At 38.8% G+C, this 26575-nt stretch overlaps 1 protein-coding gene across 1 annotated transcript in view; it reads left to right on the top strand.

The window, feature by feature from the left end:
* The window catches only part of APBB1IP (amyloid beta precursor protein binding family B member 1 interacting protein), a 134753-nt gene that overhangs the window by 55987 nt on the left and 52191 nt on the right, over positions 1 to 26575 (top strand). The window contains exons 2-6 of the mRNA XM_078151956.1: positions 5056 to 5127; positions 7352 to 7439; positions 12236 to 12531; positions 18501 to 18578; positions 24661 to 24820. Of these exons, the coding sequence (XP_078008082.1) occupies positions 5056 to 5127; positions 7352 to 7439; positions 12236 to 12531; positions 18501 to 18578; positions 24661 to 24820 (694 nt within the window). The remainder of the gene's footprint in view (positions 1 to 5055; positions 5128 to 7351; positions 7440 to 12235; positions 12532 to 18500; positions 18579 to 24660; positions 24821 to 26575) is intronic.

A 26575-nucleotide genomic window follows, 5' to 3' on the forward strand; every position in this document is an offset into this window, starting at 1 on the left:
TGAGGATGATGGTGCCCTGAAAAGTAATAGGATCATTTAGAAGAGGGAAGGGGCGGAGGTGGGGGGCAAGATGAGTTCTGTTTTGTACACTTTGAGATAGAGATGCCTACAGGACATCTAATTGATGATGTCCAGGAAGTAATTGGTGACACAGGACGGAGCTCAGGTGAAAAGTTAGGGCTGAATGTATCTGGGAATTCTCTGCATAGAGATAATCATGGAACCCAGTGGAGCTGATGAGGTCACTAAGTGAGAGTACAGAGCAGAGGTTTTTAACCTGGAAAGATAGTGAACTTGGTTAGGAAAAAAATTCACATCTTTCAACATCATTGGTTTCTTTTGTAATTCTGTTTTTTATGAATTTAAAATACTAATTTAATGCTAAAAATACTAATTTAAAAATATTATTCTGAGAAGCTATCCATAGGCATCACCAGACTGTCCGTGACACAGAAAAGGTTAAAAGAACCCTCTGGTACAGAGAGAAAAGAGAAGAGGGCCCAGAATAGAACCTTAGGAGATGTTCTATTTTATTTACCCTATGTATTGTTTATATTTGTTTTCTCCTTAGTATATACATACACATAGATACATATATTCATACAAGTATATATTATATATATTATAATATGTTATATATCTTGCATATATGCATATTGTACATATTTTATTATGCATGTATTTTTTAAGTCCAGCGCTAGACAGTTTTTTTCTTCCTCCACAGCCCAAGTCAGTGAGGAGTATAGTTCAGAAAGAAGTAATACTGACAGTGAAGAGACTAAGACCGGCTTCCTCGGACTCCAGGGGTGGAAGGTCCTGGGCCTTTGGGTCTGATGGTTTAGCACCCCTTTCCAGGGGAACCTGTCCAGCTCCGGCTCACTCTGGACCCTGACATGGTGGTTGTTGTTAATGTTAGTTGTCCTTTGTTTTAAAGAGGACCAGGGATATCACGGGGCAGTGTCTTGACCTGTTCATGAATTGGAGGCAGAGTGCACAAAGTCATTAGCCCCACTCTCCCTTCCTGAGTCATGGAGTGGCAAGACAAAAGTCAGGATGACTGGCGATGCCCAGGATGTTGGGTACCCAGAGAAGGCTGACTACTTCACCCCTCAGGCATCCAGGGGTAACCCAGAGGGTCTGGGTTGGCAGGTTCACAAGTGCCCACCATTGTGCTCTCCATTGATTATTATTAGCTAGCATTCATATAATGTTTTAAAATTTGGAAAGCACCTTGCACACGCTATTTCATTTGAACTTCGCAACAACCCTGTGAAGTAGGTAGTATTATTCCCATTTTACAGATGAAACTGAGGCAGAGAGAGGTTAATTGACTTGCCCACACAAGTAAGTAAATATCTAAGGCAGATCTCCAATGCAAGTCTTCCTGACTCCAGGTTCAATACGTTATACACTTTATCATCTAGTTGCCTGATTATGTAGCTCTGAGGTATCAGATTCCCTGAGACCTACCACACTTAGGGCAGCAGAACCAGATTAAAATCTAATTGGAAAATATTGAACAAAATAAATAAAAATAAAATACAACATAAATAATGTTCATTTGTAGTTTTCTAAGTCAGTGTGCTACTCACAGGGATCAGTTTCTGTTTGAGCTTAACAACACTTGTCTAGCTGATTAGACAGCCAGGGTTGATCAACTTTTAGTTAAGGGTATTTATTAAGATGATATAATAAGAATAGTTGTTATGAAACCAATGCCTCCAGCATCTGGGACGCTCAGCCCCACAAATACATAGAGAGTCCAGGGGAAGGTGGGCTTGAGCTTAGGAAACACATATTGGATGGAAGTTTTCTCCTCTCCTGGTGTCTTCATGAAATTCCTAAAGTATGTAGGCTCTGCTGGGCTGAGGCTGGACCCTTATGGAGTCCTGAAGCTACACTTCTCTTCCCCAAAGAGGTCACGGCCCCTGCAACTGCCTTTCTTCAGTCTCTAGTTATTCTCATTCCGTTTTGCTGGATGTATTTTTGTTCCTGGTCCAAAGTGTGCAGTGATGTAGTCAGGGGAGGGATGAGGAGAAAGAGAGTAGGTCATTTTCCCCTCATCCCATCACAGTCCCTTATTCAGTCCACGTCACTCACAGCACTACTGAAGGCGCAAGTCCACCTTTGCCACATCATGGTTCTCTCTCTTGTTCTACTCAGTTCTGGTCAGTCAGTGATCACTTACGAAGTCCTGCTGTCTGCCAGGCACTGTGCTCCTTTCTGCTTCTTCCCAAAACTCCTCCTCATGGTTCAAGAGCTCAGGCGCTTGTGACCATCGCCGTCTCTGCGGCCACAGTGTTCCCTGGTGGAATCTCACAGATGTAGTCTGCTTCTTCTCCGGGGGAGCAAGAAGAAGCTTCTCTAAGCCCTCTTGTCTGCATCTCAAAGATGTGTCTCTCCCTCGCCCTTGGCCAGCTCGTAGGGTTTGGCTTTGGTGTAGGGCGAGGTCTAACAAATCTCCAGGGTTGTGTAATATAAATGAAAACAACACTGAACTCAGATTAATTGTAGTGTCTAGTCTTGGGCCTGAGGATCAGATTGAAAAACATTCTCTTCCTCTCAGCAGGTTACACCAGCAGAATTTCGAATATGCCATCAAGAGCAATTGCCTAGGTGGTTGATATGACTTAACAGTTTTTCCTTTGTTACAGAGGAGAGCTCAGTGTTGGGAGGGAAGGACATGGCAATGGCTCTTGAATGAAAGGCCTCTTAAAACTAAGTTTTAATTTTTCAAAATGCAGGGTCAAGAGGAGGGTTTATGCTTGGTAAAGAGAGGCATCTTCAATGCCAGAACAAAGGCCCATCCTCTCATCTTGTTAACTTTGGTGAGGTTGAAAGGTTTCGGAATCATTGCATTTATTCAGTTCTATAGCTATAAATCCCAAATGATATTGAGAATATTTTAAAAACTCAAATGGCTTATATTGCTTTGTTAAGTATCTGGCTCTTTCAGACTAGATTCTGGGGCTTATTTACTCATTTCTGTAGGTTTGTGTGTTTTTGATCCTCATCTGTAAAATGAAGGGTTGGACCAGATTACTCTCAAGAGCCCCTCCAGCTCTGAGGTCTATGAGCCTATCTTGTCCAGATTGGATGTTTTCCTATCTCCATCCTTGTTTTACAAAACATTAATAACTGGCTCAGATTCTTAAGATCCAGCCTGCTTGCATTGGCGATACAAATGCTTAGATTCCTGAGGAGTCTGTCCAGTGTGGCGGATGTTCTGATAAACCTTGTCTTTGGCTGAAAAAAAAGCATTAATAACTACAGAATCATTAGCATCTTTGGTGGAGTGGGAATCAGGTGAGAAAGAGTATGAAGAGAATTAGATTTTAAGCCAGCTGAGCAACTGAGGACTGTGGGAGGGATGAGAGTAGGGAGAGGTTGTTGTAGAGGCCGATGGGGTCTGAGTTATTACATTGCAGGTTGGATGAAACCCTCTGCTGTGTCCTTGAATTGCTTGCGCATCTGTAACTCTGGAAGGCTGAGAAGCTGGGGCTGTTAGTGTTAATTAATATTTCTATACTCATTAATGCCACCATTACTTTTCAAGTCATCACTCTTTATCATTTTAGTGAGGTTTCCATTCTGATGATGTAAGAGGCCGACCATAAATTGCAGAAGATTGTGAAATTTTACTAACTAGAATCTGCAAGGATGGTACTGTCTTACTGCTGGTGTCTTCTTCAGCTCTCTGTATTTAGTCATAAAACCAGTGACGGACTCGAGCCAGGCAGACAAAGCTAGGTTTTCCACTCTCGATGAATTACTTTTCCACATCTGAAGTTTAAAGTATATAAATCCTGGTACTTAATCTCACTTTTACCTCTTTACTCAAAAAGACCTTTCTCTTACCACATTATCATGGAATATTACCCTCTCCAAAGAATCAAAATTGTGGGTGATAGAAAAAAAAACAAGGTTAGTGTAAATAGACTGCAACACGTTGGTAATGCTGACTGGCACAGAAGACAGAGATAGGGACAGAACCTGGGGTTTCATTGGCATGGGGATCTCCCAAGTGAACAAACCTCTCCAAATGCAGTATGGCAGCATTACAACTTACAGTTTTAAGGTTGCCTATCAGACATATGAGCTAACTCCCGAGTGTAGCCAGAACCAGATTGAAATGTAATTGAGAGGGGCAGCTAGATGGTGCAGTGGATAGAGCACCGGCCCTGAAGTCAGGAGGACCTCAGTTCAAATGTGGCCTCAGACCAAACACTTGACACTTACTAGCTGTGTGACCCTGGGCAAGTCACTTAACCCCAATTGCCTAAAAAAAAAAATGTTTTGCCAGAAAAAAAAAAAAGATTATGTTAGTTGCCCAGGTCAGAGAGTCGGTATGTGTCTGTGTCAGAGACAGGACTTGAACCCAGGTCTTCCTGGCCTGCCGTCCATCCACTATACCATTCTGCCTCTGGGTAAACACGTTATGGCATAAAAAGATAATTGTAGGAGATATGTGATTGGAGAACAAAGCAGCTTGGTCATGCAGTGAGATGGGATAACAAGATAACAGAGATAACAGATGGGCAAGATGAATTGTTGCACTGGTATCCAGGAAATATGAGAAGTCAACTAGCATTTTTTAAGTACCTGCTGTGTGCCAGGCACTGTGCTAAGTGCTAGGGATGAGAAAGCCTTCCAGTTTGTGGAACATATTTGGGAGTACAGGGGTGAGAATTATACACAGTGAACAAGGAAGCACCAACCTCAGTCAGGCTGGATTTGAACTCAACATTGCCCGTTTTGGTAATCATTAGCTAAGAAGGAAGACTACTTAGTGGGACTCTTCAGTTCTGCTTGGCTAGACCCCAGAGTTTGGTTCATGTTAGCCCAAGAGCAGCCTCAGGACAGCCTGAGAACTATTCGGAGTCTTTAGGGGATTCTAAAGGGCCTAGGAAGGGCCCCCATCTTTTGTATTTTTACCTTCGGGGTGAAGGATGGGGGTACCTGGATGGGGTAGTTCAAAAAGGAAAGTGGCATGCCTCCGTTCATCCAAACAGTTGGCCTCAAGCCATGCTTATATCCATGTTTCTCCTTTTTCAGATGGAACAGACGTGTGAAGATATAGACCAAATGTTCAGCAATTTGCTGGGAGAAATGGACCTGTTGACCCAGGTAAGTTATCCTTTGTTTTAAAACTTTTGAATCACTGTAGGGGAAAAAATCAAATGCAATTTTAAGGTAAAAAGTGACTAATCTTTCAGAACAATGGGAGGTAGAAATCTATCCTTTTTTGGCACCCTAGCAAATATATGTATATATTGTGATCTTTTGTGCAGAGAAACAATGGGGAAAAAGTGAAAGTGGAGTAATTCAAACCACCAGCATAATCCTTTTGCTCCCTGGTACCCTGTGGCCCTAAGCAATTACAGAATAGCCCCTAAAGCAGAGCACTTCAGTCATTGCATTTTCCAAATTGTATCCTTCACCTTAAAAGCCCCAAGGCTTGAGATCCACAAAACATTTCATTTAAAGGTTTAACTCAGAAGATTGCAGCCATAAGGATAAAAATAAAAGCTAGCAGCCTATGTCCTGCTACTGCCAGAGTTTAGACAGACCCTTCTAAAAAGGCAGAGTTTTACATTTTGCCCTATAAACTCCTGGAGAGTGACTATAGAGGCTTTCAGAGACAATTCTCCATAGCCTCTTGTTCCTTTAGACAAAGATGTGTTCATTTTAAGTCATGAGGAGGGGTGGGGAAGGGAGTGGGAGATAGAAATCTCTCCTCCCTCTATTCTTTCTGCTCTACCCTATTCATGCATTTCCTCACCTTCCAAACTGTCCTCTGCTCCCCAGATTATCAGAACTTTTGAATGGAAGATTAGTGCAGATTTGAACATAAGACTTTAGGGCACTCTATATCAAAAGTATTAAGAGTCAGGGGAGGTGCCCTTCAATTAAGGAATAGCTGAACAAACTATGGTATATACTATGGTAACACTATCGTGCTGTAGGAAATGATGAGAGGGACAGTTTCAGAGAACCCTAGGAAGACTTATTTGAACTGATGCAGAGTGAAGTGAGCAGAAGCAGGAGAACAAGGCATATACATTAACAGCAGGAACAAGAATGTTTATTCTGAAGAAAAGACTTGGGTGGGGGAAGAATTGAACATGGTAGCAATCTTCAGATACTTGAAGGACTATTTTGTGGAAGAAGAATTAGCCTCGCTGTGCCTGGCTTCAGAGGAACAGTGGGCAGAAGTAGTTAATTTGGGACGTTAGAAGGAGAAATGTCCTCAAAATTAGAACTGTTCCTAGAGTGGAAGTAGCAGTGGCTTGTCCTCATTGGAAGTCTTCTGGCAAAGTCTGGAGAACCACTTTTGGTTGTATTGTAGATGGAATTCCTGCAAAGGGGTGTGTTTGCATGGTGGCTTCTGAAGTCATTTGCAGATCTTGAGGTTTTGGGATTTCATTTGCTTTTATGAAAGGCTCAACACACAAAAGAGAGTAAAATTGTAATGACAGGCCACACAACTACACTGTTCCCTTCCACATCATGACCTTTCCCATCATGGTTTCGATATATCACAGGTCAGCATAAGAAATTAAATGGAAATTTTTTGGAACACCCAAAGGCCAGCAGATGACACAGAAAAAGTTTAGAAACTCATAAATGCATAAAATATATGTATAGTGTTGTATAATATCAACATATTTTATCTTTTAATACCATAATAATTCATACTACTTCTCTGGAATGAAGGGAAGGCCAAAAATGTTTAAGTGGACTTTCTAGATCATGCCCCTAACCCCTGCGATGTGGAAGGGAGAACTATATTAGACCATTTATACAGACAGCATATACATTTCTAAAAGCTTAAATTATAATATAAAATTCAAAGAACAAAATCAAAACACTTTTTCCAATGAAGAAAAAATAGTTGCTTATGAATTTTGCTTTTCTGTCACATCTTAAGCTCTCCTTTTTGCCAGCATATTGTCGTATTGCTCAGTTACAGGATGCATTCTGAAGGAGCTCTTAATTTATATCAATGATTAGGGTGTCATCCTTTCATAAATCCCCTCCCAGGATGGGAGTGTGGCTTCTGAGAATGGCCACCTGCCTCTTCACACTCAACTTTTCTTTCTTTGAAGAATTACTCTTGGGAATTCCTTTAAATCTTTTGTCCTTAATTGCTCTAGAAATAAATTTAAGTTGGGATTTTCCATAAAGAAATAAAATGCATGGAACAATTACAACTAAGGGTATAAAAGTCTTGTTTCCTCAGGAGAGACAAGTATGAGAAGAAAATGTTCCCTCGTGGAAACATTAAACATACTCTATTATGACAGTTGCATTACCTGTGTCTTTTTTCTTTTTGTTCTATTTTTAACAGAGTTTAGGGGTTGAAACTCTTCCACCTCCTATGCCTGACCCACCCCATACTGAATTTAACTACAGTGTTGGTTTTAAAGATTTAAATGGTAAGTATACTTTTTTTCATGAATAATATAATTGAAATACAAATGTTGACTAAAAACGTATTTGGATTCCAGATGGGTTCATGGGTGAATTTTTCAAACTTCCAAAGTTATCTTTCATTGCACAGGTTTATAAATATAGAGTTGTGGCAAGGAATCCAGTTCCTTTGATGAGACAGATGTACCACTGACTTTAAAACTTGGCAAAATCAACACTAGAAAAAAAAGAAAATCATATACAAATTGCCCTAATGAATATAGATAATAAAATGCTAAATAAAATGTTAGCAGAATAAAGCAGTGCAAACAAATGTTGTTTGTGACGAAATAGAATTTGTACCAATATTTATTAGACTAGTTTAATATTAGAAAAAACTATCAATATAATAAACCAAATAAATAATATATAAAACTATGTTATCATAATAATGGATGCAGAAACATCTGGATAAAACCCAACACTTATTTATAAAATGACATATTTCTCAAAATTCGTGGGAAGCCTCTAACTCCTACTCCAGGGCCTCATCGCAATATGAAGGTGAGCCAAGGTTCCTGAAGTCTGTGCTAGCACCAAGACAGAAAAAAAAATATTAGAAAGATTAACACTGAAAAGAAAGAAGTCAGAATATTATTATTTGTCATTGGCATAATAGCATCTAGAAAGTCTAAGTGTCTGAATAAAAAAAATTAATTGAAATGCTAAGTGAATTCAGCAAGTTTGTCAGAGAGAAAGTATACCGACAAAAATTGTTCACATTCTTTTAGACATTGAAGATCAGAAAATATTCTTTTAAAAAGGAATCAGTAGTAACTACCAAAAAAGCCCCAACTACTAGCAAATTAACTTATATAGACAAATGTGGCTTTTATTAAGACAACCATAACACTCTACTGACAGAAATAAAGGTCTTAATAATCGAAGCAATATTTAATGTTCATGAATAGTTCAAATCAACATCATAAAAATTATAATGTTCCATAAATCAATTTGTACATTTAATAGAATGCTAATCAAAATATCAGTGGGTTTCTTCATAATACTCTGATAGGTTTCCCTTCACTCATAGATTTCTAAGCAGAGGGTGAATGACCATTTTCCATCCATGTTGTAGAAAGAATTCCATGGATTAGATGGGTGGCCTATGAGATTCTGTGAACTGTATAAAATAGTAATGAAATTTATATGGGAAAACAAACGAGCAAGTATTATAAGGGGATATGGGGTGGGGTTGGATTTGAGCATATTATATAGTAGTTGTCACTAAAACTATCTGGTACTAGAAGGAAATTTAAAAATCGGCCAGAACAGAAAAAATTTCAAGACCTTAAACCAAATAACGTGTAAAAGATTAGTTTTAACAATTCTATAGAAAATAAAAGCTGGACGAAGTACTCATTATGTAATAACCAGTACGGCAATTGATTATCTGTATAGTAAAAAATAAAATTTAACCCACGCCTTATACAGATGCCACAGTAAATTCCAAATAAATTTGAGACAAACAAAAATAATTATAAAAGATGAATAAAATGGAATAATATCTTTATCTTAGTTGTGGAAGTAAGATGCAGTTTTAACTATTAAGCAAATAAAAGAAATTATTTCAGAAAAGGTAAGATTTACTGAAATACACAAAAAATTAAAGGTTTCTTTACAACAAAAAGTGTTATAAGCAAGGCAAAAAAAAGCTAGAAAAATATTTGAAGCAAATATATAAACATTTAAAGTATTGTAAGGCAAAACCTAGTCCCAGTTACTTACAAGAGCAAAAGATACAAACAGACAATTTATAAGCAAAGAAAATAAAAAAAATTTTTTGTAATCACCAGAAAGATACTCAGCTCTACTAATTATCAAAAAAAAGCAAATTAAAGCAACTCTGTGGTACCTCTCCACAAACCCCTGGCAGAAACAATTTAAAATTACAAAACTTGATGCTGGCAGAGTTTGCGGAAACATAAATTACTGGTGGAATTGCAAAGTGATAATCATTTTGGAGAGCACTCTGCAAGGCTAGTATAAGAAGCTTTGGGTTTTGTTTTTTTTAATAGTCATACCGAATAGGATATTGAGACTGTGTGTAGAAGGGAGAGGAACATGTTCAAATAAGAATTTGAAACATAATGTACAACAGGGAATGACTGAATAAATTGTCATATTAATGTCATAAAATGGTAAGTGATTAAGAATGACAAGTATAAGGAATATCTGGACAGATCCATATGAAATGACTAAAAGCAAAGAAAAAAATCAGATCAGCTGCATAGTACCAACTAAGACTATATAAATGGGAAAATGTATACATAGGGATGAATGGACAAAAAGAAAGTTAAACAGAGACATGGGGGAATTACCATAATGTTGTTATGGACATTTTAGGCATGGAAATTAATATATTCAAATGTAAATAACTGTAAAATATGTTTTATTTACTCTGCCAATGTTTAAAATTGAGTTTATGACTAATTGCAAATTTGTTCCATTTAAAAATCTACATGGGAAAAAAAACTGAATGTTGTGATTATGTAAATAAACATTCACTCTAAAAAATACATATGGCTTCAATCTTAAAAAATAGAAAAGATTTTGAAAGTCAGGAGTAAGACTCAAAAAAACTGTGGATTTTCGTTGGAATAATAGGTGTTACTAGGGTTTTGCTTCCTTAATTTTAAATTTATTAACATATTACTATTGGTAATTAAGGAACATGTCAATCTGAATAAGTAGAAAGGCCACCTGTATTGTAAATATTTTTTAAGAAATATAGAAATAGCGGCAGCTAGATGGCACAGTAGATAGAGCACCAGCCCCGGAGTCAGGAGAACCTGAGTTCAAATCTGGCCTCAGATACTTGACAATTACCAACTGTGTAACCCTGAGCAAGTCACTTGACCCCAATTACCTCACCCGAAAAAAAGATAGGTAAATATAATATTTTGGTTTTTTTTTTAGTTAAAGGCACATATATTAAAATGGCAATTAGATCAAACAGGTGTTGACAGATTGTGTACCTTTGAGTCAGTCAATCAACAAAGATTTATTTAGCACCTGCTAGGTACCAGGCACTGTTCTAGGCTGTGGAGATATAAATGCAAACAATAAAACAATTCCTGCTGAAAGGAGCTTACATCCTAGCAACAAATGCTTATGTACATATGTGCACATGCATATATATGCATATTTGTGTATGTATATATACATGTATGTACAATACTAGCACAACTTTTTATACTTATGCTATATATCATAAATATAATTTTAAAATACAACATGCACAAAGTAGTTAAATATATGGTAGGTTGGGAGAAAGGGCTCTATCAGTTGGAAGAGGGAATCAGGAAAGGTTTCTTGTAGAAGATTCTTTTAATGGCAAAGAATAGTTTATAAGTTGTATGATAATTGTTAGTATGTTAATAGGTATTTTGAAACTATTTGATAACAGTTTATCTTCATAGATACTTAAATATTCCCCCCTGGAATCTTGTTTATATTTAACTTTCATTAAACTTCAGTATTTCAGGAGTCTGTAATGTCATTTGTATGAAGTCCCCTTCCACTGATGCACACTGCAGTATTTCTATGCTTAGCTCATGGGACTTTCTATGGCCAAAAAATTTATTACCCCACAGCCATCTTAGTGATGAAACTGAATTTAGCCAACCTGGTCTTCCTGCTAGAGATATATCTATCTCTGGACCTTTCTAGCTTGGAAAGATCTGCCAGAGATAATAGTTCATTGGTATAGCCTTGGAGAATCTTATTGATAAATTCACTTTTCCTGTCTTCTCCAATGCCTTTCATGCTTCATCCAGGTTTGTTAGACCACACAGAGTTGCCTTTATGTTTTTGCGTATGGTACCCTCACCTAGAAAACCCATCTTTCCCATTCTTTCTCTGAATCTCTACCTATCTTTTTTTTAAAAACTGGCTCATATGTAATTTTCTTTTTTTTTATTTTAATTTTTATTTTTAGGCAGTTGGGGTTAGGTGACTTGCCCAGGGTCACACAGTAAGTGTCAAGTGTTTGGTCTGAGCTCTGATTTGAACTCAGGTCCTCCTGACTTCAGGGCTTTGTGCTCTATCCGCTGTGCCACCTACCTGCCCCCATATGTAATTTTCTAAGAGCCGTTTCCCAGTCAATAAGTGATCAAAAGATATGTACAGTTTTCAAAAGAAGAAATGCAAATGATCAACAATGATATGAAAAACTCCTCCGTATCACTAATAGGAAGAGAAAAGTCAATTAAAACAACTGTAGAGTGTCACGTCACACCCATCAAAGTAGCAAAAGATGATGAATGAAATTAATCCATATGAAATTTAAGCAGGCCTGGAGATTAATGTACACAGTGATTACAGACATAATGAGTATAAGCAGGTGATCTCTGATAAAGGTAATGAATAGTTTTGGTGCCTTAAATAACACAATGAAAAACATTACTCTCACTGGCAAAATGTTTCATATGTTTTCAAAAATACTTGCTGTGCTGGCTAATGTGTCTTAATTTTTAGTTAATTACTTTTAATTAATTCTTACTTTGTTACAAGGGAGGGGTTTATTGGTGGGAGGAAGGGAGAGTGTGATAAGGGAAGGGGAGACAGGCTTTGAATGGATTGGGACTGACTGGTATAAACACACAAAGCATCATTAAGTCTTTTTTTTTTCAATCTCACATCCTCCAAAACATCTTTTACTCTTCAGCCCCCTAGCACTTCTGTACAGTTCCTTACCACTGAGTTTGCTGACTGCCTGCTTTAACGATTTCTTGAAGTACTTTTTTGTTTATTTTAACAGAATCATTAAATGCACTGGAGGACAATGACTTAGATGCTCTAATGGCTGACCTTGTAGCAGATATAAGTGAGGCAGAGCAGAGAACCATCCAGGCCCAAAAACAAGCTTCTCAGCACCAACCGAACACAGCATCTCAGTCGTCATCATTCCTGGGCAATGGAGCTTCCCTTGGTTATAAGGCAAACTTTACCAGCACGGGTATTAGCCTTTATGAGGATGAATTGCCTCCCCCACCTGCTGACCCTGTATTAGACCTTCCACCCCCTCCACCTCCTCCTCCTGAACCTCTCACTCAGGTAAAGTGGCAATATACATTGATTCTTGGCACTAATACTCTTTAACTTTTGGCGTAATTTTTTTCAACATCTCTTGAGGTTTTATCACATTTATTCAAATCTGTGATTCCATTGGTGTAGGATAGTGATGTCAAATTCAGATAGTGGCAGGGGCCACTAAACCGTACATAAAGATCCCTGTGAGACTTGTAAAGCCACATATTAAAATTATTCATGCTTTATTGTATTTTTTTTATTGTGTTAAGTATTTCCCAGTTACATTTTAATGTGGTTTGGGCTGCACTTGAGAATATTGTGGGCCACAGGTAGCCAGTAGACTATGCTTGACACTTCTGGTGAATGGAACTTCCAGGGAAGAACCCTTCCTCTGCCTATGCATATTGGCCACTGTTTTTGAGTATAAGGTATCAGAAAGTTTCCTGGAATGCTGAAAGATTAGGTGACTTGCCTGGGATCATGCCGCCAGTATGCGTCAGAGGTAGGGCATGAACTGAGGTCTTTCTGATTCCAGGGTACCATTATACCACACTACCCTTCTGTATAAAAAGGAAGGAAAGATGAACAGAAGGAGGAGAGAAAGGGAGGGAGGATTTATTAAATGATTACTATGTACTGGGTACTGTGATAAGCATTTTATAAATATCTCATTTGATTCCCACAACTACTCTGTGAGGGAAACACTATTGTGATCCCTGTTTTACAGATGAGGAAACTGAGGCAGGCAAGTGAAGTGACTTGCCCAGGTTCACATAGCTAGTAAGTGTCTAAGTCTGAATTTTAACTCATCTTCTTTACTCTAGGCCCAGCACTCTAACCATTGTGCCACCTCTGTACTATAGCTGACTATAATAATAGCACATAGAGTGACTTACGGTTTGCAAAATGCTTTGCACATCATTATCTCCTTTGATCTTCTCAACAACCCTTTGATGTAAGTGTTATTTTCTCTATTTTATAGATGAAGAAACTGAGGAAGAGAAGTTAAGTGACTTGCCTAGGGTCATATAGCTGGTAATGTCTGAGGCTAGATTTGAATTCAAGTCTTCCTGAGTCCAAGTCTAGCATCTTTCCTGTGCTACTTTGCTGCCCCTAGATATATCACCTAGCTACCCACATTAAATCAAACAAAACTTAGGTAGCCCCCTTGCCACTCATAGATCACAATATGACCATTCAGTGACATTTTCTGCTTTGAGGAACTCCAAGACCACTGTTCTTATTTAAAGGCATTTAAGCATCAGGTCAGGACTTGCTATGATTTACAGTGGCTCCAACATAGAAGGTGAAGAAGAGTATGTAACTTAAGCATCTAGCATTTCAGAATCTTGTATCTGTCTGGTGACATCTATGTTACATTAAATAACAATATAAAATTTGAAAAGTCCGGTCAAAACTCTGGCTATTTCCAAAGCTTTGGATTATTTGACCACATTCTCTCCTCCTGTCTTCTCCAGGGCTTATACCATTGGTCATTCCTTCTCTTTCAATTTCCATCTTTTTTCTCTCTTAGTTCCTTTCCTCCTGCCTACAAACTTGCTAAAGTCTCAGAATGCTAAATCAAAAAACAAAACAAAAACCCTTCCCTTCAGCACTGCCACTCTGTCAGGTTATTGTCATTTGTAGATAAATGTCTAATTATTATTTTAAAAATTTATTACATAGCATATGTGCTGTAGCAGTAGTGACTTAAAAACACAGTATCTCCTCTAAATTCTGTGCGCTCAGCACATTTTTTCAATAAATACTTCCCATTCATTAGTAATAATGGTAATATCAATAGTAGTCCAACCCAAACAGTGCAATGCATTGACAGTTATTGTTTCAGTAGCAATAGCTTCACTTCTAGAAAGAGTAATTTATACTTGTGATCCCTCTGTAGTATAGCTTTCATTCTTCTTCCCTCATTGAAACTGCTTATCCAAGTCCCTATTCTCCCAGCCAGCTGGTCAACCTCAATAGAGCTGCCCCAAGAATTAACTGCTATCACTAAGATCCACAGTGACCTCTTAAATGCCATACCAGTGGCTTTCTCAGCATCCTTTTTGACCTTTGTGTAAGAACTTGACAATCATTGCTTCTGCTTCCATTATGCTGTGTTTTCCCAAGTCTCCTCTTAACCTAACTAAAAGATACTTTGCCTGGATTTCTCTTCTGTCCTTATCACATTACACCTTGTATTACTTGTTACATGTGTCATACTCACTATTAGAATGTAAGCTTTCTGAAGACAAGGACTGTGTCAGTTTTAAAAGTATTATTAGTGCCTTGCACATAGTAAGACTTTAATTACTTTTGTCGAACTTGTTATTAAATTATATAGACAAAATGTCAAGTTTCCCAGTTTCTAAAACACTCAAATCTGGAAGCCTTACAACCATAAGGTACTTCCACATGATCCTCTTATTAGGTTAACATTGCTACATTCCTCAAAAGTAAAGTCCATCAGGACCTTGAATTCTGAATCCCTGAAAAAAATTGCAAAAAATCCAAAAGCAAGGAATGTGAATTACTAACCAAATGCTGTAACAGCCAAATATTGTAAATAGAAATTAAAATTTATTAGCCAAATACTGTAACAGCCAAATATTGTAAATGGAAAATAAAATTTATTAGCCAAATACTGTAAATAAACATAAAAAGTCAAAACAAAAATGAAAACAATGTTTTGTTTTTAAAAGTACATAGTTAAGACTTGTAATTTCACAGCTTATATTTATTTTAACATTTCTTTGAAGCTGAATAAAGTTTCTGGGATTTTGCTGATGGGGGTTATTCATCCCCATTTTTTACTTTTACATAGAGTTTTTATAAGGTGAGGTAAAAGTCCATAGGCTTCTGTGATGGAAATGGTTTACATGTCTTAATAAATGAGACATGTAAATGTGTCCATGAGCATGTGCGGGTTATTTGGCTATTTTCAGTATTTATTTTAATTTAAGTATAAAAAGTTTCTATTTATGTGTAGGGACTGTCTTGATAATATTCATCATCTGTTTTTAGGACTTTGATTTACCTTGTATAACATACTGACGGATGTTTAGTAGAAATATGTTTTTAATCATTTTCCAATTTTTCTTTTGATACTGAATATTTGCTGTTTATTCGTGGTTTCTTTTATCTGGAGCACATGGAGAAAGACAAATTTCATAAACAATTAACTAACTGTTCACAGTAGGGAGACAAAGGTTTCAAGATGTTCCTCTTTGCCTCATGTTTTCCAAGGCAATTATTTAGACTCTGCCCACAGACAGGGTCAGATTTATGTACCTGGATAAGCAGTGCGAACAGAAAAGCTGGCTAGGAAACAGAATCCTCTTTATAGAAGTCTTCTCAAGAACTGTAGTGATATACTCCTTTTATTTCAGTCTTCCCTATATTTTTCACTTAAAGGAAAAGAAAGAAAACTGCAGTAACAATAACCTCAGTTTTTAAGAGCCTAGTATCTACTCACCAGACTGAGCTATAAAAACTCTTCATGTATTTTCAAAGAGGAAATAGCTTTTAGCCTTCGAAAGAAGGAATAGTGTCTATGTGTGAGCCACTGTATATATGATTAGGAAGAAATGGCTCTGGCCTTTATCACAGGACTTACACCATATGTTCAGATGTGAACTCAGTAGTAATGGCAGAAAATATATGTTATCTCCATCTCGTGGAGAGGCCATTTAGAAAGATAAGGGCCTCTACCTCCTTCTCACTGGGGTTAAGAAACAGAAGTATGGTTTGGACATAGGGTTATCACTCTTGTGTCCCCTTGAACTCTTTCTGACTCCTCATGAAGGGCTACTTCATGAGTACCAGAAGGTACTTACAGAAGGCTTATTCTGTAGGACCAACGGAGGGCTAAAAGATTCTTTCAGAAGTCCCCAGACTGAAATTCTTTTTCATTTTGGTCCCCCATGAAGTGTTGAGCTCTACATATAACACTAGGAGGTTATCTCGATAGAGTGGAAAGAGTGCCTACTCTGCAGTTAAAGGACCTAAGTTCAAATCCCATCTCTGAAACTTACCCTTATAACTTTGGACAAGTTATTAATCTCCTGGTGCTTTAGTTTACTCTTCTGTAATGTGCAAGGGTAGGGTTGGACCAGATGTTCTCTGAGGTTCCTTCTAGATCTACTATCCTCTGTTCAAATGGGACCCTCTGTCTCTGGTGAGAAGTATTAGAAAAGTACCTTATTGCCAAGGGCATATTTATGTGGAAAAAATGGTGATGACCATTGGTATCATCAATATTTCTGTACTGTATAAATCAGTACTTCCAAGATCCATGATTCTGTTAGTGTGAGTCTTCTGTCCACCAATTTAGATCCCAACCCCTTTGTGATTCAGTGAATCGTCTTCGTGAGTTGCTCACTACTGCAGAGGTAACATGCCATTCTTGGAAATCTTGGCTGCCAATAACATTTCCACGTGCAAGCGTTGAAAGGACCACATGAGACAGTCTTTGTTGTACCTTATAACATCAAAACTATCTTGTTTTGTGGGCATATAGTAGACACTAAGTGTTTGTCGAATAAATAAATAAATAAGTGAGTGAATGAATGAATGAATGAATGAGAAAATAGAAACAGATAAGAGCCTGGGCAGACCATGATGATGTGATTCTTTTCAAGTGAGGACTTTAGCAAAATCTATTATAACTCTGTAATGTTAGGGGATGATTAAATTACAGAAGGTAAATACCAGCATTCCTCGTGCATCAAATTTTCTGGAATCTAAACAACCAGAAAGCCCTAATGACCAAAACTGTTTTTTTCTGCAAGGATTTTAAATAAACAATGACAATGGCACTGAATCATTATGGATTTAACTGAGTTTCTATGCTTTATTTGTCTGTTGTAATGAAGTGGAATCATTGTCCATAGGGATGACCTGGAGGCATTGAAAGATCCTCAAGTGCCCTCCAGATCTTTAAAAAGTGGGTTTTGCATATTTTTAGGATTAAGTGTGTTTATTATGTTGTAGTTCTTTGAAAATTGGTGACCATCTAGAGTGTGTATAGCTATACTCAATTAACCAAAATGCTGAATTCATCAGAATGCTCCATTTTCCAATGATTCTGGATTAACAGAATTGCCCTGTTTGTAACACTTTTGAAATTCTTATTATTTTGTCTTTTCCATAGAACAACTTCAAATTCAACCTAGGTTTTAAAGACTGTCCCTCCACCTGTCTAACTCTGCAGGTTCTTCGAATTCCTGTTCTCAGGACAAAAACATGAATTAATCAAAAGGCATCATGTTGACCTGGAAATATTGTCCCATCTTCACCCTGCCTGCTCGCTTGGGTTTATTTCTGTTTTGTTGTCTTCTCCATTTGTATTTTCTTAAGGAACAGAGGGGCTTGTTAGATTTAATTCTGTGAGCCATTGTTCTAGTCCTCTTTACCTTTACAAAGGGCACTCGTCATGGGAGAGCCAGTGATTGGCTTCCATATTTATTTTGAGTGGAGGATATTCCTTGAACTCTAGATTTTAAGAAATGGCTCTGGCCTTTATCACAGGACTTATACCATATGTTCAGATGTGAACTCAGTAGTAATGGCAGAAAATATATGTTATCTCCATCTCGTGGAGAGGCCATTTAGAAAGATAAGGGCCTCTACCTCCTTCTCACTGGGGTTAAGAAACAGAAGTACGGTTTGGACATAGGGTTATCACTCTTGTGTCCCCTTGAACTCTTTCTGACTCCTCATGAAAAGAAATTTTGGAAGAGGAAACAAGTAGGGTAATTTTGTTATTACCGCATTAAATTTACTATATAATTTTATATGCAGTCTTCATTTTTGTTCATATTCTGAAATGTTCATTTATTGATGACGATTAAGCCTGTAATAAAAAATATTTTTAGAAAAGATGTCTCCATGCTGTGGCCTTTTGTCAGTACGTAGCAGCATTACACAGATGACTACCGATAGTCATAAGTTTTATTTAAAGGCTTATGTTGAGTGCCTTACTGTCATTACAGGAAGAAGAAGAAGCACAGGCCAAAGCTGATAAAATCAAGCTCGCCTTGGAAAAACTGAAGGAGGCCAAGGTTAAAAAGGTAACAAATACAAGCACCTTTTATCAGAAGTTTAATTATAATCCTGTTTCATTATCTCTCATGTTAAGATGAACGTTGGGAAATGTTTCTTTCTACCCTCAAATTTCCAGAGATAAATAAAAGTTATTTGCATTTTGCCATCACCGGAAGCGGAGGGAGAGAGTATTTGCCTAGTGGTGATTTTGTTGAAGGGGGAAGCCTGATGTGAGCCAGGCTCTGGTCATGTTGAATACCTACAAGGCTTGTTTATACCGCTCATTTCACATGAATCACCGTTTGGTAGTTATGATGCATCTGTGTTTCGTCTTTCCCCCTTGTTTCCTTATCTTTATAATGAGTATAATACTAGCACCCACCTCCCAGGGTTGTGGTGAGGACCAAATGCCATATGTCAAGGCCTTTTGCATACCTTCAAGCACTCCGTAAATGCTAGCTATTATTATTATGATAATTATAATGATATCTAAGGTTTATATCTAGCCTTTTTTTTTAGCTGTTTGGTAAGGCAGTCAGGGTTAAGTGACTTGCCCAGGGTGACACAGCTAGTAGGTGTCAAGTGTCTGAGGCTGGATTTGAACTTGGGTCCTCCTGATTTCAAGGCCAGTGCTCTATCCACTGGGCCACCTAGCTGCCCCCTGCAGGGCTTTTGATGTACATTATTTCACTACACCCTCACAATAACCTTTTAGATATTTATTATCATCCCCATTTTGCAGATGAAGAAGCTGCCCATAGAGAATCCTTCTTCTGTGAGAGGTTTCTTCACAGAAGAAATAAGCAGAGGACCTAAGTTTTATTCCCAGGTCCATCACTAACTAGGTGTATGACCTTAGGCAAGTCACAAATACTTGGGGGCCTTGTTTTTTATAAAATAAAGGAGTTGGATTTCTAGTCCTGGGACTGTCCTCTGACTGCTTTTGATTAGGATTCTCCTGGGAGGGGCCTGACAAAATCCCCTACACTGATCAATGCCATTTCTGATAACATCTGAAAGAAAGAAAGGGAAAAAATCTGAAAAATGAAAGATTTTAAAAACTTGAAAGAATTCACTTCTTTTAAGCAACTGAATTATCTACCAATCAATTAATCAATAAGCATAGACTTATTATAGGTAATACAAGGATAAAAGAATGAAATCATTGCTATGCTCTGAGTGAGACAAGAAGCACATGTTTTATAACATTGTTCTAAAAGTCTTTGGGCCGTTTTAAGCAACTGAAGTTTAAACAGCACTAAGACTTTTGGGATATCCTGCATATAACTATATACAGACTATATATAAGGACACTAAATACAGAGTAGTTAAATCCAGGGTAATTTATGGGAAGGAAGAGGGGGGAGTTAGGGGAGTAGCACCAAGATTGGGATCCGGAAAGGCTTTATGTATAAAGTAGTCCTCAAGCTGTGGCTTGAAGGTTAAATACAGTGATGTATGGCTCTTTAAGAGGAGGAAATGAAGGGGAAAAAAAAGAAAGCAAACATATACAGAAGACAGGATGTACCAGCAAGAAGCATCCCAGCTCTCTACCTCAACAGACACTTGGGGAATGGGTGAGAAGTACAGTAACTATTTCCTGCCCTGACAATGAGAGAACTTTGCAGTTCCGCTTAGACAAATTAGAGCCTGCATCCTCCACCCCTAAGCAGCTTTGGGGCAGCGCAGGAGAAGTCTAGCTAAAGCCAGCATTGAGAACTGGGAGCAGCAGCTAAGGTCCAGTCAGGCCCTGCCGGGGAGGGCACAGAGAGAGGAAGGCAGATCAAAAGGCCATGCTGTGTTTCTTTGTATTTCAGGCACTTCAGATAGAGTACTGAAACCAGGAGTTGTTTTGTGGTGCTGAATAGTAATAGAATATTTGCCTAATCCAAAACACATTTTTTTTAAACAAAGGAAGCCTAGTCTGTCTGGAGTGTTTCGAATGCCCTCAAGCGTTGCTGAAGGAGGTTGTCTCTGCTTATTCTGGGTGTGGCTCCGGGGTTCCAGGCTGCTTTGGACTTTTCAGAACCAGACAGCTGGTTGAATTGTCGTTGGCAATGATGACAGAGTGAAACCATCCAGTTGTCAGTTTCACTTTCAAAGAGGAAAATGTATCTGTAAATATAGGTTTATAGACAGATGGATAGCCTTAGGATCTTTGAGTCATAGATTTAGAGATGGAAGGGACCTTACTTAGCAGCTACCTGGTCAAACTTTTTTTTTTTAAACAAATGAAGGGGGGGCTCAGATTCTTACAATCTAGCCAGTAGCTCACTAGTGTTCAAACTCCTGAAGAATCTAGCCAATATGATGAATGTTCTAATAAACCTTATCTTTGGCTGAAAAAAAAAATGAAGGGGGCAGCCAGATGGTGCAATGGATAGAGCACTGGCCCTGAAGTCAGGAGGACCTGAGTTCAAATCCGGCCTCAGACCAAACAGTTGACACTTAACTAGCTGTGTGACCCTGGGCAAGTCATTTAACCCATTGCCTAAAAAAAACAAATGAAGAAACTGAGGCTTAGGTGAAATAAAGTGACATGTTCGAGGTAGAAGAAGCAGTCAGTAGCAGAGCTGGAACTCAGAATCAGGTCCCTTGATTCCAAATTTAGTGCCCTTTAAACTACACAATATTAACTTCTATATAAGTAACAAAGTCACTGAAGTTGTTGAAAAATCATTGCCTCAGATTAAGAGGGTGCATGTTTTTCATTTTTGTGTTACACTAATTCCCTCGTATTTTTCTTTTTGACCTTGATCTGGAATTTCGTTGGTTTAATAATAGCTAACACAATAACAAAAGTAGTAATAATAGCTAACATTTATATAGTGCCTACTGTATGCCAGGCATTATGCTAGGTGCTTTACAATTATTATCATATGTGATCCTCACAACTGCCCTGGGAGGTAGGTGTGGTTATGATCCCCATTTTACAGATGAGGAAACTGAAACAAAACTAAGTGACTTGTCCAGGGTCCCACAGCTAGTAAATATCTCAGGCTGAATTTAAACTCACATCTTCCTAATTCCAGGCCCTGAGTTCTATCCACTGTACCATCTACTTGAGTTTAAGGAACTCCCAGTGAGGAACTTTTCTTTTACAAGTACAGATTGGCACCTGTTCTGAAATTTATAGTGCTAAAGATTTGCCTGGGGGCACCAAGAGGTTCATAGAATCATTCATTTATAACTTAGAGGGATAAGTGCCCAGGATGAGACAGCCACTGTATGTCAGATGTGAGATTGGAATCCAGGTCTTCTGCCTCTTTCTCTGGGTCCTCAAGTGCAGAGGATTTGTTCTGTGAAGTTTGGATTTGGTCAAAGGGCTACATTTGAGGATCTAGAGGGCCACATGTGGCCCTGAAGGCCACTGGTTCCCCACCCCTGCATTATACCATAACTTCATTCTTTCCCAAACATAGATAATATAAATGCAAATATTCTGTTATAGACCTATAAAGCTAACATGTCTGTGATTTATAGCTGACGTAGGAAAGATAGCATAGTGGATAGAGTGCTAGACCTGGAGTCAGAAAGACCTGAGTTCAAATCTGCCTTCAGACACTTAGTAGCTGTGTGACCGTGAGCAAGTCACTTAAATCTCTCTTTGCCTCAGTTTCCTCACCTGTAAAATGGAGATAATCATAACACCTACTTCCTAGATCAAGTGAGATAATATTTGTTAAGTGTTTAAAGTGCTAACTAAATGGTGGCTATTATTATTAACGTACAACTTGAAAATGCTGATGAGCACTAAAGAAGCATGGCGACTATAAGCACATCTGCAAGTAGTGCACAGCTGGGCAAAACCGCTAGGCTTTCCTACCTTCCCTATGTTTCCAGTCTTCTCACACCTTACACTTCTCCCTCGCCGCTACCATTTCGCCCCATACCTAGAGTTCTCCCCTCCCTCCTCTCTGTCCCCTGGCTTTCCTTGCTGCCTCCAAATATCTCCTTTTCCAAGAAGCTTTTCCCAATCCCCCTTAATTCTAGTGCCTTCCTTTTGTTTAACTCAAATGTATTCTGTGTATCCATTGTTTGTATGTAGTTGTTTGCATGTTGATCCTATGAATTCTCCACTGCCCATGTACCTGGCATATAGGGAACGATAAATGCTTTATCTATTTTTAATTAAAATGTCAAATTAATGTGGTCTTGGTTTTTTCTCCATTAGGGAAAGAACCGGCAAAAAAAAAAAACCTTTATTTTTTCATGGAATTCTCAACAGGAATGAAGGGAAGGAAGGAAGGGAAGGGAAGGAAGAGGGCAAGAAAGGAATTAAGCATTTATTAAGTGATTACTACATACCAGGTACTGTGATAAGTGCTTTATATCTCATTCGATCCTCATAACAACCTCAGGAGGTAGGGACTATTATGATCCCTATTTTAGTTGAGGGGGACTGAGGCAGACAGGTTAAGTGACTCGCCCAGGGTCACACAGCCAGTAAGTGCCTGAGTTCGCATTTGAACTCAGGTCTTTATAACTCCAGGCCCAGTGTGCTACACGCTATGGCACCACCTAGCTGCTTCTAGGGTGACACTCTAGAATGGAGTGCTTTACCGTGTTATCAAAGGTTTTCCTAAACGTCCCTCTCACAGATTTTATACAAGGAATTTGGCAGTAGCACAGAGGAATAGATGTGTCTTCCAAAGCAAATCGAGCTGAAGAGTGCTAAGGGAGTCAGTCTGCATCATTGGGGCAAGCCCTACGCACCTCGTTTATGAAGGCCATATGGTTTCGTTTTAAATTAACTGAAAGCAAATACAGCTACACCTGGATTTTCTTTTTGTAGGTTATTATGTGACCTTGGACAAATCACTTGATGTTTCTGGGCCTCAGTTTCTTTATCTGAAAAAAAGGAGGAGGTCGTGGACTTCCCATTTTAGATCTGTGATCCTATGAATTCTCCATTACCCCTACTTCCAGAGGGAGGGGACTTTCCGGGTGGAAGAAATGTAGCAGAATCGTCAGAGCAATATGCTATCTGGTGCCACATTCTAGAGCTCTGTGGCACTCCACTGAACTGCCACCTGCTCAAAGTTATGTCACCCTACACATAGGGTATGCAGCATCTACTATGTTGGGCTTAAATTTACTTTTAAAAGAGGCACAGTAGATACAGCAGCGGCCATGGACTCAGGAAGACCTGAGTTCAAATTACTAGCTGTGTGACCTTGGGCAAATCACTTAACCCTGATTTGATTCCCCCCCCCCCCAAAAAAAAGTGTCTCTTAGAAATGGGAGTGATGGATCATGCCTGTAATGCCTGAGATTGGTGGACCTCTTGAACTAGAGAGTTCTGAGATGTAGTGGGCTAAGCCAATTGAATGTCTATGCTATGTCTAGTACTAATATGGCCAGTCTTCTGGGTGGATGGGGTTAACAAATTGCCTAAAGAGGAACACTCCAGCACAGGTAGGAAAAGGGAGCAAGCCAAAGCTGCTATGCCCATAAGCAGTGGGATCAAACTCATGAGAGGCCATTGCACATCTAACATGAGCAAGATAGGAAGACCCAGTCTCTTCTCTTACCCCCCCCCAAAAAAAAGAGCGCCTTTAAAAATTTTTTGGTTTCGTATCCTCATTATCTACCACAGTGCCTGGCATATCGTAGGTGTTTAATAATTGCTTGCAGATTGATTAATTCATTAATGCCGAGCATTATTTTTAAAATTCTCCTCTTGTGTTCTAACAGTTCATAGGACAAAAGGTATGTATGTGCTAAAGGGCAGACAACAGGAGTTCTTAGCCTGGGGTCTGTGAACGTGTTTCTTTCTAAAAAAAATTTTAACTATTTCAACATAATTGGTTTCCTTTGTACTCGTGTATTTCATTTTATGCATTTTCACGCTGCCAAAAGATTTAATAACACAAAGGTTAGAAACCCCTGGTGTACAAGAAATTGTAACTTTCAAGTTGATTCTTTCTTATCTCTCTACCAGGGTGGGGAGGCCACATGTGGCCCTCTAGGTCCCCCAGTGAGGCCCTTTAACCATGGCCTAAAGGCCAAAGTTTCCCCGCCCCTGCAGTCTAAACCATCTTCTTGAGTAGACTAGCCCCCACCATCTACCAAAATTAACCAGTTCTTTAATGACTCTATGCTCAGCTTGTCGTCAAGGTACACATGAATGACAACAGCACTAAGTCACTGATGGTGGATGAGCGGCAGCTAGCACGAGATGTTCTGGACAACCTCTTTGAGAAGACCCACTTCGATTACAACTTGGATTGGTGTCTTTATGAAATATACCCAGAACTACAAATCGGTGAGTTTCATAGTCATGAAGAGACTGTGAGTGGCACCCAAAAGTGTTGGGTTTTTGTATTGCCAGTGGTCTAGTATTAAATGAGATGGCTTATATCAGAGCTATCTTGAGTCCGCATTTGTCCTTTTCCCTCTTCTATAAGATTTAATACCTACTCTTGAATTTCCTTGTTAGGGAAAGACCAGCATGGCGGCAGGTGGCCAGACCACAGAGGCAACGGGCATTTTTATTGTCCATGTTCCCATTAGAGGGTGACACTTCTCATTGCATGCCCAGTGAAAGGATCATATTGTGGAGATGTCAGCTTATGTCTCTTTCCAGGGTTTGCAGCCTTAAACTGGAGTGCATCACTTTACCATAGACCTAGATATTAGTCATCCTCCTCCCTTGGATGACAATAGTGTTCACTGGGCAGCTAAAAAGTTCCCTCTTGAGCGGTCTTGATGAGTTTACCCACCTGCCATTGATAGAGCTAGAAAAGATGAAGGAATAGGTGGAAGAGATTGATCAGGGTTGGGGAGACAAGAAAGATGTAAACGAGCACTTTGTTTACCCCTTCTCCATCATCTTTCCCCACTCAACTACCTCTTCTCGTGAGGTCATTTGTATAGTTGATAGAGCAATGGACTTGGAGTCGGGAAGAGCTGGGTTCAAATTCTGTAGAGACACTTTCTAGCTATGTGGCCTTGGCCAAGTCATGTAATGTTTTGAACTTCGGATAGGATGATCAAGAGGACCAAATGAAGGAAAAACCCACTATATAAATATGAGTGATTATTATCCTCAGACTTTCCCAGTTTCCTAAGATCAGGGTCATCCTGGACTTTCCCCCCTCTCCTTCACACCCTTATTTCATCTGTTGCTACGTCTTATAAATTCTGCCTCCATACCATCTCTCACATTGCTACGTCTTATAAATTCTGCCTCCATACCATCTCTCACATTGGTCCTCTTCTCTGCATTCACATGGCCTCCTAATTCATTCCCTCCTCCCAGCTTGCCATCCCTCCCCAGTCCAGTCTCTGCTTAGCTGCCAAAATACTTTTCTCAAGGACCATGTCATTCCCATGACTCAGAAACCTGTAGTGGTTCCTTATTTCCTTTAGCACTGAATTCCAGGCCTGGAGTTTTTGGCCATGATCTAACTTCAACATACCTTTTGACCTTATTTCACATTATTCCATTTAATGCACTCATGTCCTATTTTCATCCCTTTGTACAGGCTGTTCCTTGTGCCTGTATTGTATGTTCCTGCCTCTTAGTCCCCTTATTTTCCATCAAGATTCAATTCAGGGGTCACCTCAGTCAAGCCTTTCCTGAACTTTTATTTGTTCATGCTCCCCTCCCTCCATAAATGACCTTGTATTCAACTTTTCTGTGGATTCACTGGAGGGATAACACCCTTTAGTGGAATGTAATCTCTTTGAAGGTAAGGACTGTATAGCAGAATCAAATAATCACAAAATCTTAAGGGTTGTTTCAGTTTGGTCTGTATACCTTGCCTAGTGCTTTGCATATGATTGGCACTTAATAATGACTGTTGATTTGAATTGAAACGAATTGCCAACATATGAGGAGAGTTCTCTTCCTACTTGTGTGCTCTATAGTACAACAGTTATCTCCCTGGAACATTAACAAAGTGAAAAATTATCTGTATGGAATAGTTTAGGTGAAGTTTATTCTGGAGGAAGGGAACCAAGCTAAATAACCCCACAAAGTTTCTTCCAACCCTTTGAGTCGGGGATAGAATTTGTA

The sequence above is a fragment of the Phascolarctos cinereus genome, unplaced genomic scaffold (genome assembly GCF_003287225.1).
Source record: "Phascolarctos cinereus isolate Bilbo 61053 unplaced genomic scaffold, phaCin_HiC Scaffold_1;HRSCAF=81, whole genome shotgun sequence".
NCBI classification, from domain to species: domain Eukaryota; kingdom Metazoa; phylum Chordata; class Mammalia; order Diprotodontia; family Phascolarctidae; genus Phascolarctos; species Phascolarctos cinereus.